Source organism: Scatophagus argus, chromosome 3 (genome assembly GCF_020382885.2).
Source record: "Scatophagus argus isolate fScaArg1 chromosome 3, fScaArg1.pri, whole genome shotgun sequence".
NCBI lineage: Eukaryota > Metazoa > Chordata > Actinopteri > Scatophagidae > Scatophagus > Scatophagus argus.
In genome coordinates, this window is record NC_058495.1 from 9,180,583 (window position 1) to 9,197,157 (window position 16,575).

At 39.2% G+C, this 16,575-nt stretch overlaps 2 protein-coding genes across 7 annotated transcripts; both read left to right on the forward strand.

Annotated features, from left to right (window-relative positions):
* The first annotated feature begins 131 nt into the window (after nucleotides 1-131).
* prr13 (proline rich 13) lies at nucleotides 132-3,543 on the forward strand. Its single transcript, XM_046383272.1, has 4 exons — nucleotides 132-263; nucleotides 881-947; nucleotides 1,052-1,497; nucleotides 3,030-3,543. Exons 2-4 carry the CDS (start codon nucleotides 932-934, stop codon nucleotides 3,069-3,071), a joined length of 504 nt encoding a protein of 167 aa, XP_046239228.1. The 5' UTR covers nucleotides 132-263; nucleotides 881-931; the 3' UTR covers nucleotides 3,072-3,543.
* Nucleotides 3,544-3,959: 416 nt separating this feature from the next.
* On the forward strand, nucleotides 3,960-16,537 carry LOC124056134 (poly(rC)-binding protein 2). Of its 6 annotated transcripts, none has more exons than XM_046383269.1 (13): nucleotides 3,963-4,141; nucleotides 5,584-5,706; nucleotides 7,946-7,969; nucleotides 8,074-8,106; nucleotides 8,278-8,394; nucleotides 8,491-8,622; nucleotides 8,786-8,914; nucleotides 10,014-10,088; nucleotides 10,743-10,784; nucleotides 11,953-12,025; nucleotides 12,568-12,620; nucleotides 12,914-13,083; nucleotides 15,270-16,537. In XM_046383269.1, exons 2-13 carry the CDS (start codon nucleotides 5,638-5,640, stop codon nucleotides 15,304-15,306), a joined length of 954 nt encoding a protein of 317 aa, XP_046239225.1. In that variant the 5' UTR covers nucleotides 3,963-4,141; nucleotides 5,584-5,637; the 3' UTR covers nucleotides 15,307-16,537. The 6 variants fall into 6 exon arrangements, with proteins under 6 accessions (XP_046239227.1, XP_046239225.1, XP_046239226.1 ...); XM_046383266.1 differs by having other exon boundaries at nucleotides 3,964-4,141; nucleotides 11,926-12,025; XM_046383267.1 differs by lacking the exon at nucleotides 3,963-4,141 and adding an exon at nucleotides 4,214-4,590 and having other exon boundaries at nucleotides 11,926-12,025.
* Nucleotides 16,538-16,575: the final 38 nt, after the last annotated feature.

Sequence of the window (16,575 nt, forward strand, 5' to 3'; positions counted from 1 at the left end):
AACCTCTCTTTAACACACAGTATCTCATGGTTGGGAGTCAACACGTGTTCCATTATGATCGTCCTTTGTATTAAAGGAACTGGAAGATCAACTTATCACTCAAAGTTTCCAGTACTGAGGCCAATAATGTGCGTAGTCTTTAACATTGGGCGTGGCTTCCTGATGCTTTTTTTTTATTACTTCCGTGCAGCTCAATGCGGAAGAGAAAACAGGGAGCTCAGTATTCCTGACGAACTTGACCAAACCTGAGGCAAGTTTGCAAGGTAAGCATCACTGACAAACAGCGATTATATGTAGTTTGTGTGGAACAAACCAATACGTAACCACAATAATTCGACGATTTAGACCTGTTTTTGTGGTTTCTGTCATGGTGCCTGTAAAGCAGAGTTAAAAGGAGAAAGTGCTGCGAAATGACTGGTATTTGTTGAGACATTAAACCACAGTTTAGACATGAGCCGCGTTTCCACTCAAGTGCTTCCTGTACCCTTGTAACACGTAATCAGTACAGGCTTATCTAAATCTCACTTTTGTTTTGCATTGCCACCGCAGACAGTTATTTTATATTTCTGTACGTTGAATACTTTTGGTTTTTGAAATTTTTGTTGGACTCAACAAGTAATTAGAAGTCATCCTGTTGACAGTTGATACTGCAACATAAAGGCCAGTCTACTGACAAAAGATGTTACAGTAGTGGAAATATTTATTGACATTTTTGGGAGCTTTGGTTGAACATTTGTATGCAGCATATGTTACACATAACCCACATACAGTGTTGTTACCTTCTTAATAAAATCATCCCTTTTACATGTAAATTAATTTTACTTCATTAAATTTTTATTTCATTTTAATTTTGGTATTTACTGTCTCACTGTTTCCTCAGGAAGTTTGTGCAAGATCTGAGGTGTTTGAATTGTTGGGTCAAAAAACAGCCATGTGGCCAAATCAAGGTGAGATATCGTACATAACCTACAATGTAACTATTTTTTTCTGTAACCTTGTTAATAATGCAATTGTTCTGAAGGCTAAGTTTTTAAGCTTTTATTTATACTAGGTCCTCCCCATCCGGTGGGCCCACCAAACCCTGTCTATCCTCCTGGTTACAACCCTGCATATCCTGCTGCACCTGCACCAGGAGTCTTCCCCCAGCCTGGCCAATACCCAGTTGGTCTGAACCCACCTCCCATGGTACCCAATGCACCTCCAGGGGCAATGCCTTATGGAGCTCCAGGACCTCAACCTTATCCTATGGCTCCAGGTGGATATCCAGCATGCCCACCTGCAGGTGTTTACCCAGGTCCATACCCACGCTCTCCAAAACAGGGTCACCACAAAGGTCATCATCATCATGGAGGAGTAAATCCCATGACCGGAGCGTTAGCTGGAGGATTGGCAGGAATGGGAGTGGGGTTGGTCGGACATAAAGCCCACAAAAAGATGAAGAAGAAGATGAAGAAAGCGCATAAGGTGCACAAACATGGGCACCATAAACATGGCAAGGTGAGAATGGGTTTAAAGATAAACCTCGCAAGTTGTTTAGAATGGCTCCTCCTCTCCTTCAGGTGAAATATCAGTACTAGATAAAAAAAAAAAAGGAACTTGAACGTCCCTACACTATTCAGGCCCCAGGCCCCAAATTAATTTCCATAAGTGCACGCACACACACTTTGACCATGCAACAGAAATATAGTAGTATAGAAGTGAATACAGCCTAGCTAAAGAGACACAGTACTCTGAGGAATCAACATGGTTTACATTCTACTAAAAGAGGAATACAGACTTTTATAATTAAGATTAAGTATATTGCCATGTCACATTAAAGCAAACAATAACCAATCACTACACTGTATTATGAAAGATGACAATGGCTTGTACAAGCACAGACAGTGTGCACAGTGAGTAGCTTGTAAATAGTGCTTAAGGAAAGTGAAGTCATATGCTCTCTATATTCCTTGTGGTAAATATAGTGCTGAAACTGCTAATATATAATATAATAATATACTATTTTTTCTATTAATCAGTTAGTTTGGTCTTTAAGGTTCAGGTTCCTGGGGCCAGTCAGTTGTTTCAGCTTGACTTAGATATATATGCTTTGGGTAAATATTTACAGAAGGGATGAGAAAAGAAAGACAACTTGAAATTGTATCAGATTTTAGAAAGTGATTCACAATTGCTCAGCCAGTTGGTCATGCCAAACTGTGCCAGCCTCGATTAGTTTAGTGTATAAACATATCGGTGGCAGTATGTGTCACAACTACAGATTTTAGCCTTGCTCTGTCCGTCTGGGTTTTGGATTCAGTTAAGGCTAGTGTTGTAAGTAAAAGTAGTTGAAATCAGCATCAGCTTTAAAACCACAGATAGGATGACCTCTAAAGGCAACTGTGGGACACGGCAAGTGGGTTTGTAAACATAGCTGTGCATGAGAATACAAGAGTCAGGTTTAAGACAATGTTACATCTTCGGGAAAACACCTTTAATTCATCTGAACCTCTCGAATACAGCTTTTAAAAAGCCCTATTAGAATCCAGTGTGCTTTGCCTTTCACAGGTGTAACACAGGTGAGATATTGGATATGTTTTAGGCTTGGACTAGCTTGACATTTTTGAATATGGTTGAACCTGAAAAGTGATGGTCAACTGGATGGCATTGACCTTTATAAATGACACCTTGACACTTCACTGCAAGTACTGCAAATGCAAAAAAAACAAACAAACAAACAAAAAAAAAAAAACAAAGTGTGCATATAACACCCACAACACAGTTAGCTCTTGTTGCTATCAAGTTTAGATGCACCTATTTCAAGTTGGTGTGAAAGTGTATGCCAAATGCATTTATTTCAGCAACGGATTTCAAGATCCTTTGAGGGTAACAGGAGGTGATTCTCAACCTTTCACCTAATTAAGAAAGGCTTAATTACAAATTTTGCAATTATAAAATGCAGCTTAATTGAAAATAAAAATGACTTGTTTGTGTTTAAACCTCCAAGATATTATATTGTGGATACATAAATATTTTTCTTTTTCTCTCCACAGTCCTCCAGCAGCAGCAGCAGCAGCAGCAGTGACTCAGACTGAGCTGTGGTTTATTACAAGGATTTCACAAGGGCACCCTGACTATTAACAATAATAAACACTGAAAATTCATACTTTTAACAGGTTTCTGTGAAAATGCGGTGTTTTCTCATATCTAGCATGGAGTCTATATACACTAGAAATATGTGCATAAGGTGTTGCCTGTTAGCATCTCTGCAGTGTTTTGGCTGTATTGTCATTCCATTTTGTCTTTTCTTTTTTGCCTTTTTATTTTTTTTTAATGGTTTGTGGTTTATGTTCTGTACACTAGTGTATAAACATCTTGAAATAATTTGTTGAGAATGTGCAATCTTTCAATTTAGACCTACTGTTTTTTCTTTGTTTATTTTCTAATTTTATATTCACTGTTGCATATGACTGCAACGTTATTCTACATTGCATTTATCTACACTAAACCTAATTATGTTTAAAGGATCTTAAATTAATCCTGCTCATTAAACTGATACAAATGAAACGTTGCATGATACATGTGTCGTTCTTTGGATCTGCATTAAGTTATGAACCGAGTTGCAGTGCACTTTATGCCCACTAGTGTTCTTATAAATAAGTCTTTTATTTAAGTTTCAACATACGAGCATATTAGAATTAACGGTAAAGCATACACCTATTTGATAATCGGTTATTGAACACATACCAACACGTGGGCTATCGGCTATTTCCAATAACTTCCTATTGTGACGTTTCAAATCAATGCAACAATGTTTCTGTTATACGCAATAACTCTTATCTTTAAATACTATCCTGTCATTTAAACTGCCACATTGTAGCATAATGTCTCACAATTGTGTTACTACAACTTTTTCATAGATGTGAATTTGGGGCATCTTCGGGTCATGTCAAGATGGGGGTTTGGGTTAGGTGAAAGGGGAAAGTTCAGAGGTGATAATTTTGTTGTCTTTGTGTAAAGGAGTGGAGCTCGATCTCACATCACTCTTCCCTCTTCCCCGAGTCCTTTCTAAACTCTCCCCCGGGTTTCTACCCTCCCGAACCTCTCCCCTTCTACCCTTACAACCCCAACCCTCCCCCCGATCACTTACCAGCACACGAATCAGGTGAGTTCTGTTTTGATGTTTTGTGTTTCTACATTTTTGTTGTGATCAGAAGTAGCGGAAAGAAATTGCGCTCAGCGGCTAGCCGCTTCTTGTCCAGCATGCTAACAGGCCGCGTGATGATGAGCACGCAGTCTCCGTACAGAGACATTTGGCTAGCTTAGCTAGGTCAGAGGAAGTACGCTTTAAATGTGGCGTTAATAACGCCTATCTGCTTTTTAGTGCCTGTGATCTATCTAAAGAAGACCAAACTACCACGACATGAGGGCTGCTGATATTTGGTTAGCTATTAATAACGTATTTGGCTAACTGACTAGCTTTGCTAGTTAGCGCTCTCATGCTTCATTCATTTCCCCAGCACGGTGAGCGACCGAAGTGCTAAAACGGCTAACAGAATTACAACCAGCTTTAATAGTTAAATGTACTTCTGTAAACCAAACAACACGAGCGAAGTAAGAACTCAAATTTATACATTTTATACTCAACATACTTGTCAATGTATTTCAGGAAATATAGGTCTAACTGTGGTAATGAGGGAATTATTGCACACACATTTGTTGATAAACTTGATCCAGAGCTAATGACGAAGTCATCGTTAGCGTACAAGTCATGTTTTTCAGTTAGCATTGCGATGGATTCAGTGCTAATTTACTTGTTTGAAGTCAGATAACTTGGGTAGGAGCAGCATTCAGATGTTTGAGAATAAATGTACGCGCGTGTAAGTTTGTTGGCACTGAGAAAGTGAACCGATTTCTATGATTCATCGAGATACGAATTGGTTTTCATTAGCATTAAGGTTAGCATTAGCTGTGACACACATTTATCATATTCCTTGTGATTGGGTTCGTTTTATGTGCGACAGGGTAACTTGTTAAATGCAAAGCCAAGCATAGACATCATCAACGTATATTTGCACTTTTTCATAGAAATTTTAATACGCATTAAGCCATAGGCTGTGACGTGGTCTGGTGTGATTTAACAGAATGTTAAAGTTTGTCATAGAAGAAATTGCTGAACAAAATGGCTAAATGGCATCCAATGGTTTTTAATACGATATTAATACGATAGATATGTTGCCTATCGTAACGGTATGTTTAAATAATCTCAGTAGGTCAGAAAATTGCACATTAGACTATGCTTCCATCTTAATATCATGAATGTAATTTTCAGTCACAGTGGCATGGAATGTTGCTGTAACTTAAAACTGAAGAAAGGTATATAGCTTTTACCGGTTCGTTGACCATGTTTCAGTCACCTTTAATTGACCACTTGTATATAAAATGTACATAAAACAAGAGGCACATAGTGTATTAATTTTGTTATTTCTGATCTGCACGCGTCTCCATGTTGTCTTTTTTTCCCTTTACAGAGTTCTAATTCTGTCTCGTCTCTTGATCATCCTTGGTATATGATTTCTTATCTGCTTTGTCTGTATGTCCCTTTAGATCCATCTCCGTGACAAAAGACCCCAGTTCTGTACAAACAGCTAGATCGCAGTTATGGACTCCGGTGTGATTGAAGGAGGGCTCAATGTCACCCTTACCATCAGGCTGCTCATGCATGGCAAGGTGAGATCACTCATCAGCTAGTTGTGCCAGCAATACCATTTTTAGGGCTTTGAAGCTTCAGTGAGAATTAACCACAAATAGTCAACGGTGGGGGTTTTCGCAGATTGCAATTGTATCTTTTCATTCTCCCAACAGGATTCAAGGAGCTTTATTGTCATTTCACACATGTAGAAACATGAGGTGGAAATAAGTTGGTTTCCCTGGTCCCGGTATAAGCCCAATTATCTAACAAAATACCTAATGCAAATAAATATAAACAACACTATATAAAAAAACAATCAGAACAGGCTGACATAATTGGTCTATGATCTAAAGCTAACTAGTTATCTCTGTTCTTCTGAACACACAATCACATACACACAGTCCAGGTTTCTCACAACAAAAGTGTTTTGGGTAAGGTAGCTGTCCTGATAAATCTTGATCTCCATCAGAGCTGTCTAAATATTTTTTTCAGAAGCTAAATGATTATTTCTTTTTCCTCTGTCTTGTCAAGCTTATAACTACCTATTTTAGTTTTGCATTTAGCATTTGCTGCAGTGACATCACTGCAAACATAGAAACATTTAAACCACTGAAAGAAGCCTCTGTAATCACTAAAGTAATATGTTAAAGAAAACATTCTAACATGAGTACAATAGATTTAAAGGTCTGGAAAGTTTGTGCTGCTCCATATAATTTGAAAGGCAGTATAGCCAATAGGATCCAGTATATTTGCATCAACATGTCCATGTCGGTGTGAGTCTTAGATCCTAGAAAGTAATCCATTCACATAGATAGTGGGAGAATGAAAATTTAGCCTATTCATGAACGTGGATAACCTTAGAGCCACCACCTTAAGCTATTATACTGAGAGATGAAGACAGGAGGGGAGACATCAGTGACTGTCCCTGCCTCAGCCTCTCGCTCACTGGACTGCATTTGTGTCAGCTGGGCATAAATTCTTGCAAATACTGTCATGTGTGTTTGTATCATGTGTGCACACTTTGTTTTTCTTTGCGCCAGTTAATGTACTAATAGAGGAGCTCAATTTCTCTCGCTTTATTCGTCTTTTGCCTCTTTTTCGGTGTAACTGATGCAACATCTCCTTTGAATTCTGATTTGGACGTTGATTACCATGGCAACAATCCAAGATTCTGGTCAGCTCTAATGTTTATTGAAAAGAAAGTTTCTTTGATGTGATGAGAGGCTAAACTCAGAGATGGGTTCCTGTACCTCAAAACAAAATGGCATGGTGTTTTTGCGTGTTTTACAGAGGAGACCGTGTTTGTCTTATGTTTAAAAGTGTTATTTTCCAAGTCAGACTCACTTTGGTAAATATTGATATATATAATCAATATTAATTAATATTAAGTAAGTAAGTTCTTGTTTACTACTATTTTGTTGCAATTTAAATATTTCAGAAAACATATATTTAATTTATGCTGTTTTACTGAGAGAAGAGTTATACTCCCCCATTATATCCTTTTTATGCATTCAGAATTGCAGAGAGGTTTGCCTCTCTGCTTTCCTCTCTGAGTGGTCACAGATTAAATAATTTTATCAACAGTTATTTCTTAATTTCTGTCACTCAGGAGGCATGACATTGCATTTGGCATTGTCACTTATCCATCTGGCTTTCACAGCAGCGGTATAGCCACACATTTGTTGCATCTTGATTCCCACATTGGCCTGTTGTTATTGTGTTTTCAAATGCTGAGATGCCATGTGGCATGAAGCGGCTGAAATCTGACACTGAGGAGTGAGCTTATACTGTGAACATAGCAAACTGCGATATATCCAAAAAGCTATCCTTCCAAAGCTCTGCTAGCTCATAGTATCCTAAAACAACCCCCAGCACTAACTAGGAATTAGCACTTTATAGATACAGTGTGCTTGATTGGATCTCACCATGGTGAACAGCACATCTTCAGTCTGTGTGGGATTAGACAGAAGCAAAAGCTGCCTGTGGTGAAGACCTGTGGAATCTTAAACTTCAAACCTTTTTTGTCACTATATTTTTACATACGCTGAAATTCTTCTCTGCATTTAACCCATCACTGATGGAACACACACATGCAACATGCACTGAAACACACAGGAGCAGTGGGCTGCCTATTGCTATTGAAGGTTTTTCCATTGTCTAATAAACTAGGAAAGCTGTAAGCTAGAGAAGGTAGATGGGTGCAACTCTATGGTAAAAAATGGCAGGCATTAAAGATTATTAATTAACCTAATGGGTATCTGTTTTTTTTAATTCTAGGAGGTTGGAAGTATTATTGGAAAGGTAAGCTCCTGTTTAACTGAAAATTTGATTGTCTATTTTTATTTGAAGGTTGTTCTGTTTTAAATTGTAATGAGTTTACTTCGATGTGTATTCTTTGCTAACAGAAAGGTGAATCAGTGAAGAAGATGAGAGAAGAGGTGAGATCTTTTTCTTTCTTTGTTCTTTACCCTAGTTATGGCAAAGTACAACAGAGTGTGATATTGTAATTGCTAAGAGGCCACAGTTAACCGATTTGCAAAGTGTATCTTTACCATAAGAAGTTTTACAAATTTCTTCTCTGAATTCCTTTATTGTCTTTTTGCCTGTAGAGTGGTGCTCGCATCAACATCTCTGAGGGCAATTGTCCTGAGAGGATCATTACTTTGGCAGGTCCAACCACCGCCATCTTTAAAGCATTCTCCATGATCATTGAAAAGCTGGAAGAGGTAGATCACAATTTATGCTGACTAATAGACTCACAGGTCAACAGTAATTGTCTCAAACATGAACTAGATTAACATGCATGCTCATATATTTTCCAGGACATAAGCAGCTCAATGACAAACAGCACAGCTACCAGCAAACCCCCAGTGACCCTTCGCATTGTGGTCCCTGCCAGCCAGTGCGGCTCCCTCATTGGGAAAGGTGGCTGCAAAATCAAGGAAATTCGAGAGGTATGCTTAGAGTAGAGAATAAAGTACAAAACATATGAAACAAAAGCATGCAAGTAGTAGCTGACTGTCATCTTTCTACCTGTGACATTTCCTACATCAAGCACACACATCAAACAGCAGGTCTTGAATACATGTCTCATTTTACTCCGGTTGTGTATTGCAGTCAACTGGTGCTCAGGTTCAAGTGGCAGGAGACATGCTCCCCAACTCCACGGAGCGAGCCATCACCATCGCTGGCACTCCCCAGTCGATAATTGAGTGTGTAAAGCAAATCTGTGTGGTCATGCTTGAGGTAAGTGGAATTATGTGGCAACTGTTAAGTTATAAATTAATTATGTGAAGTAGCGTAATCTCTTTGCCCTAAAATATTTGAACACTTCCCAAAATAAAGCTGTACATGTGCACACACTTCGAGCAGGGCTGGGCCGCCCTATATGTTCACTATGGCCCCTGACTTTCCCTCATGTCAAAGTGGGAGTCAGTGCTTGCAGCTTTGATTAGAAGATGAAACGGAGCTATCCTCCTTGTCTTGAAAAGAATAAAAAAAAAAAAGGACATCCAGAGTCTGAATTGCTGTCTGGTAAAGTTGTGCTCTATCATCTCAAGGCTGATGTCAGTAACAATAACAGAAACTCTAAGTTGATGTGCTCGCTTGCAGTGCGTCTCTCTCTAGTTCTGTCTGTTTTGCCAACCTCACTAGACAGTGCATCTCTGTTAGTCTTGCATCCAGGCTTTTCTGTGACTTTATGGCTGAGAAAGTTGTGGGTGAAATAATAAAAACAATTTATTACTTTTGATAAATGCCAACGGGCGGCAGTGTTTATAAGCTGCAGTTCAGATAAGATAACTGTGTTGCGTCTGAGCCTGCATTCTCATGCATGTACACGAAATGAAGCTCAAATGACAGGACAAAATGAAGCTTTCCAGCAGCAACCTCTTTGGGGACCAGGCAGTCCAGACAATATATGGACTCCTCATAGGTGCACATAATTTTAAAGCAACAGTGATTAACTGGTATTTCGGTAAAGGTTTATTTACAACTCTATAGCCACTAATTACCAGGCAGCAGAATCAGAGCTCAGTATTTTATTTTTTCCACATTTTACAATGTGGATAGCCTCTTAATCTAGCTGTCTAATTGTACCAAATTGATGCATTTAACTTCATAATGTGCAAAAATTTCTGCTGGGGAGGATGCCCCTGGACTCCCCCTAGATTGTCCAAGGTCCTTCCATCAGAGTTTCATAAAATCCTTTGGAAAACACTTCACTTGTATTTTATTTGTATTTATATTTTAAAAACCATTCTACCACTATTAAGATTTTTGAGCAATTTTTGAAAAATGGGTAGTGATGTAATTGCACATTCACCTGCTTTCGTTTCCTCTACAGTCTCCCCCCAAGGGTGTCACTATTCCCTACCGACCCAAGCCTTCAGGATCCCCCGTCATCTTTGCAGGCGGACAGGTATATACAACACCTCAGAAGCATACAGGATCCCACCGTTTTTATTCATGATGCTTTGGGGAGTGGTTGTATTGAATGTATTAGATTGTACACGTACACATGCCCAATGGAGTGGCATCTTATCGGACAAGATCGCAATAGTTAGAGAAGCTGTAGGGAGTATTGAAGTTTAGAAGAAAACATTGAAACTAGTTGGAAGAGAGTATCGACAGCTTTAGTAGTCTGATGACCATACAGCCAGCCTGTTACGTGGCCTTCTCTCTCTGTGTGTTTACTCAGAATTTGCTTCATTGTTTTAGTGGTTTGGTGGCTTATTTCCCACTGCCGTTGGTCTGGACGAAAATGCTTTCTGATTCTGGTTGGCTTAACATTACAAGGTCTTTTATCTCACTAAATATCTTTGAATAGAAAATTTCTCCTTCTGGTTTTCCTTAATTCCACTATAATGGATCTAAAGATTTCTCTTTTCCCTCCCAGAAGTGTGGAGACTTTGGACAAGACATACATGATATTCTGAAAAGATTAGTTTAGAATAGACTTTGGTGTGTTAGTCTTCAGAAGCTAAATATGTATTAGAGAGAGCTGAAGAGGTAACTTGACCAAACTTAAAATCAGATGTGAGGCCTATGAAAGCTTTGTTTTCATTTGTTTCAGGCATATGCCGTACAAGGACAGCACGCGATTCCACAGCCAGATGTAAGTGCAGTAGACATTTTTACATGATCCCCACCACTCCCATCCATAATTACAACTGTCCTCTTCCAAAATGTGCAACCACCCACCCACCCACCTACCCACGCCTTCTTTTACAGCCTGTAATTGTAGCTGAACTTGCCCCTATTTGCTGGCCTACTATTCTGATTTTGTGACCATTTAGAGAGCAGCACTGTTGGTGCTTGATGTTTGTATAGTTCTGCACTTAACTGGCAGTTGGTTTTTAATTAAAATGACATTTGCTGTTTGTGTTTGTCCAGACTCTCCACTGTTCCATCATGAATAATAATCTGTTCCTCCTGCTCATTCTTTTCTGTTTTTTTTCTTTTTGTTCTGTTATGTTTTTACATGCCTCGTTCATTAGCCTGTCCCGGATTAAAATGTCGTTCCTTCTCCCTCCACTTCAGTAACTCTTCTTTATAACTTTGTGCTCTGCCCCTTGCTTCTTGACTCAAAGAATCTTTCTCTCTTTTTTTTTTTTTTTTTTAGAATGAACTTTAGATGTTCCATTAGGAGCATTGGATGTCATAGATATATTATTAGGATTACCTGCCACTCATTATTGGCAACAAAGCAAGGAAGTACCACCCAGATATCATGCAAATATGGTATCATTTACACAGTTTAAATTTGTGTTTAATTTTTCCTCAGACCATTAAGCAGTTTATACACAATTAGTTTGTGATTGCTTATGGTATTTTTTTATTTCTGTATATCAGGGTCACACAGAAAGCTGTTGTTGCTTCTGTAAATTTTGCCTTCCAGCTACAGAGGTGATAACTGTTGGTCTCAACTCATGATGTGTATTGAGAGCTTCCTCCCTTGTGTATTATAACTTTGACTTTACCCTGAAGACTGCAAGAAAGCATTACCAAGAGATGCAGCCTGCATTTTGGAGGAATATCTATGGGGTACCCAACATAGACACATCATAAAACACACTAACTGTCAGACACCAGTAATCGGTGTAGAACTTTGTGAAAGGATAATACACAGCAGTGTTGAGTGGGGCTTTTCTGTGTTGCTGTCTGTACTGACTGTCATGTTTTTGTTCTGTTTTTCCCTCTTCCTGTGTTTTCCATTTCCTCCATTTCTCTCCCTGTCTCCTCTGTCACTCTCACAGTCTTCCTCTGCTGCTATCTCTCCACAGCTCACCAAGCTTCACCAGCTGGCTATGCAGCAGAGCCCGTTCCCCATCGCACCAAGCAACCAGGGATTCACTGGTATGCAGTGCAACATTTGGTCAACTTGTCTGCCTTAAAAGTCAGAATTTCTTGGACACAACCATAAAATCATCTATTGGTTTGGTCTTTAAACATATTTGACTCATGTTAAGATAAGATAAGAGAGACCTTTATTAGTCCCGCAGAGGGAAATTCTCAATATTATAATCCAACACTGAAAACACTCCAAACCAGGAAAAATGAGGGTAGATCTTAAGTAACTGGTAAATATGGAAGTGCATGCAGTGAAAACACTGAATATACTCATGCTCTATCTGTCATATCCTTTCATTCCTATAATCACTAGATTAGTGTTAGTTTTATTTGCTGTGTTCATTGTCTGATTCAGCGATATGATCACTCCATATCTAGGACTTCTTTTGGAGTTTGGATGCCTTTTGAAGCTTATTGGCTCAATTCCTTTTTGGATTGGTTACTAACATTTGTTCCACACACTGTGACCCAAATATTGCATGTATTGCATTTTGTTTTGGTTGTTTCTGTCACTGAAGCTTATCTTTTTTTTTTTTTTTTTTTTGTAGGGATAGATGCCTCTGCTCAAACCAGTTCCCATGAGATGACCATTCCAAATGATGTAAGTGCATCAAAAAGTCAAAGTTTTGTAGCCGTTAAAATGTTAAAGTTAAGGCATGTTTTCTCACTTACCATTCATTCAGCCACGAAATGGTTGTATCTTAATGATAAGGCAGGCTGTTTGATGGAATCAAAAACATAAACAAGTTTCAGAAAATGACCACTCATTGTGTGGAAAATGCTTCATTGAGGCTTTTTAATGACAAGTTGTTAACCTTGACAGAGCATGTGATCATTATGTCATTTATTGTCTGGTAAGCAGTCCTATCACTTTGCTACTCCTCTCCGTTACAGCTTATTGGGTGCATCATTGGCCGCCAGGGAGCCAAGATCAACGAGATCAGGCAAATGTCGGGCGCCCAGATCAAGATTGCAAATCCTGTGGATGGATCGACTGACCGCCAGGTCACCATCACAGGCTCACCTGCCAGCATCAGTTTGGCAGAGTACCTCATCAATGCCAGGTGAGATAATCCATTATATAATGTGTTGGCTCCCAAAAGGCCACTCAGTCACAGGCTTTAAAAAATCAAAATACTGCAGTAGATATTTGTCTGCATCAGTTTAGTCTGATGAAAGAAGATATAAATTTTTAAAAAAAGTTTATTCATTTTAATTTTCACAATACTGCAGTAATCTATTAATAATATAACAGAATATTTGTGTGCCTGCTATCCTATGCAAATACATAACAGGTGTAACTGCTGCATTGACTTTTCTAATTTGGATTTGTTTTCAAACATGGTTAAATTTATATTTTTTTTATTTACTTGAGTTTTGACTCCTGCTACTCATCACTTTGGTGTTGCTCACTCTTTGTCAGCCTGCATGTGTTTTCCCCCTTATCTTGCTGCTTACTTTGCTCTGCATTGATTCATGAATTTTTTTCCCTCATTTTTTTGAATTTCTGGATTGACCCTATCACTTCTAATGAAGCTTTTTGTCTTGTGTTTTGATCACAACCATGAATGATTCCCCCCCACACCCCCTTCACCCCTCCCCCAACACCCAACCTCCAACCTCCCCACCCATTGCTCACCAGCCTGCCCTGTGATCCATCCCGACTGTGTTGTCCCTCTCTCCTTGTCTCTCTTTCTACAGTGTAGAGTCCTCTAAACCTCCTCCCTCCTCCTCCTCCTTGAACCCTGAACAGACCAGCCCGTGCCCTCCCTCCACCTCTACTACTACTACTACCACTACTACTACTACTACCACCACCACCACCTCCTCTGCTGCTACTTCCTCCTTCTCTTCCTCCTCCTCCTCCTCCTCCTCTTCCTCCTGTGTGGTGCCCCCCTCAGCCTCCATCCCTCTGTCCTTGTTGGCTCCAGGGCCGCCTCCTCCTTCCTCTTCCTCCTCCTCTTCCTCCTCCTCCACTGATTCCCTGCTCCCCAGCTCTCCTGCCTGTGTGTCGAGTCTCCTCAGTCTCAAGCCCCTCCCCCTCCTGGCCCTCCATGTTGTCAGCGGGGCCAGTAATCCCACACACCCAATCCCTACTGAGCCCAAAATCGCCCCAGAGCTGAGCTCCAAGTCTAAAAGACGAAGGCTTTCCCCTTACTAACGAAGGAAATATAAGTCATCTGCTATACTGACAATGCTCTCTGTTGTCCGTACCTGCACTTGCTTTTGTATCTGGCTGTGCCACGCCACGCTTATACAGAGATCAAATTCGCACACACTGGTGTTACGCAGCCAGAGGGATGGTTGTGGCCATATTTATAAAATAGATAAATGTAGCTTGATTTGGGCTGTCTCTTAAAGAAATGACATGTTGAGTGCATTATATTTTTAAATGACTTTGAACTTAAGCATGGACAGTGAATACTGACACATTTCTCTCTTTGTGTAAGCTCTGCTCAGGTAGCGGCTCTCTTTAAGATGTCACATTGTATTCATGGGATTAGTTTTGTTTTTTGTTATGTAAGAAGCAATTTTTATTTCAATTCCTAGGAAATCTGCCCTCAGGTATCAAAGGCACCAAACCACCCTTTTTGGATCGTATTATTTTTGAAAAATACTAAAAACATTCAGCCAGTTAAGCTCTACTTTAAAGGAAAGGTTTGGCAATGTGAGCAGTGCTTATTTGTTTTCTTGTTGAGAGTTAGATGAGAAGATGAATACCGGGGTTAAACAAATGAGATACAGTGTGTTAATCAGTGAGCTTTGGAGGTACTAGCGGTCAGATTTTGTTACTTTTGGACAGAGCCAGGCCTGCTGTTTCCACGTGTTCTTTATGCTAAGCTAAGCTGACGGCCTGTTGTGGAGCTTTTCATCTGTCTCTTGGCAAGAATGCAAGTGAGAGTGTTCCTATGATGTTAAACTCTCTATTTGACACAGCATCATTAACAATCCATTAAGTTTTGGTTTGAGATCTGTCTCTGAACCAGCTGTTGATTGAAAAAATTTATCATTGACAAGGGGAATGGCCAAACTTGGCTGATCGTCTTTTTTAATATATATATATATATATATATCTATGTATATATATCAGAGCATAGATTTCCTGTTTAATAAATCCAGTTGTTCTTCTTATCTAGCATTTTATTATAGTCATGTAATGTACAGTAAATGCTATTTATCTTGTCTGTCTGATTGCATGCCTTATTCTCTTTTCTTCCTGGTCTCCCGGGGTCTTTGTCTGTTTCTCCAGGCTTTCCTCTGAGGCCACAGGACTGGCAGCCAACTGATAAGACACTGCATCTGCACTAAATCTCACTTTTATATCATCGGCTATCATAAAGCAGTCAATGCAACTTATCAATTTAAGAGTTTATATATTATACCGCCTCTTCCTCATTTGAAATCATGTAATTTGCCTCTCATTTGATCCGCTGAGTTCATTATTTATTTTCTTTGTTTTGGTTTTAGTCAAAGGAAGCAAACAATTAGGTTTTTAATTCCCTTTTTGAGTGGAGTTGGGAGGTTTTAATGATTTGTTATTAGATCTTTTTTTTTTCTTTTTTTTTTGATGGATCCCTTGCTCTCTTCCCTTTTTCTTTCTTTACTATCACAGAGGAGTAGAGTTGGAAAACTCTGAATAGGCATATAGATTTAGTTCTGTACAGTCAGTTTTTTCTTTAAAAAGGACAAAAAAAGGAAAAGGAAGACAAAAAAGGAAAAATAAAAAAGTATCAAAAATAAGAATAGAGTGACTGTTTTATTCTGTGATTATATACACGGCCCCCCTTTTCGTCACCCAGTTCCATAAGTCAGTCTGTCAATTTTATGTCCATACTCACTTAAAAGATACACAACATTCTCCCCCTTTGTTAACTTTCCAAATGAAGTGCTTGTAACATGGATTACACTCGTGTCACTGAGAGTACGTAGCTGTACCTGCACTGTCACTGATTATATTTGGTTTTGATAAATGTTCTAACACTCACAACTGAATTTATCCAGACACTTTAAAATGTGTATTCCTACGCCTGTCACTTTTCACCCCTCTACATGTCATTCCTGTCGTCTCCCCCCCCCCCGTTCCTGAGATCATGTGTGGATATTTTGCTGGGATGGGAGGTTTTGGGGGTTTGGGCTTGGTTCTCGGGGTTGAAAGCAGAGGGTTCTCCTCGCTTTTTTTGTAAAGACTGATATATACTAAAAAATGTTGGAATATTTGTTTTAAATGGAGGAAATATTTTTTTTTAAACTACCAAAGGGGGATTAACTCCTGGACACTGACTGATCTGTCTATTAAATGTGATGAGGCTGAAAACTGAAATCACTGAAGCTCTGGAACTAGACAAAGAAAGGGTTGTGAGTTAACACTAGTTTCCTGGTCTTTGCTTTGCTCAAGTCAGAATTTATTTTTTATTTGCAGGAAAGAAAAACTTTTGTGCACGTTTTTGAGATTGTAGACCTGGGTGCCACAACATTGTTTAAAAAATACAGAAATAAAGATGTGAAATGCTCAAACCACAACTTGTCTTGAGAGTTTTATCACCATCTGAAGAATA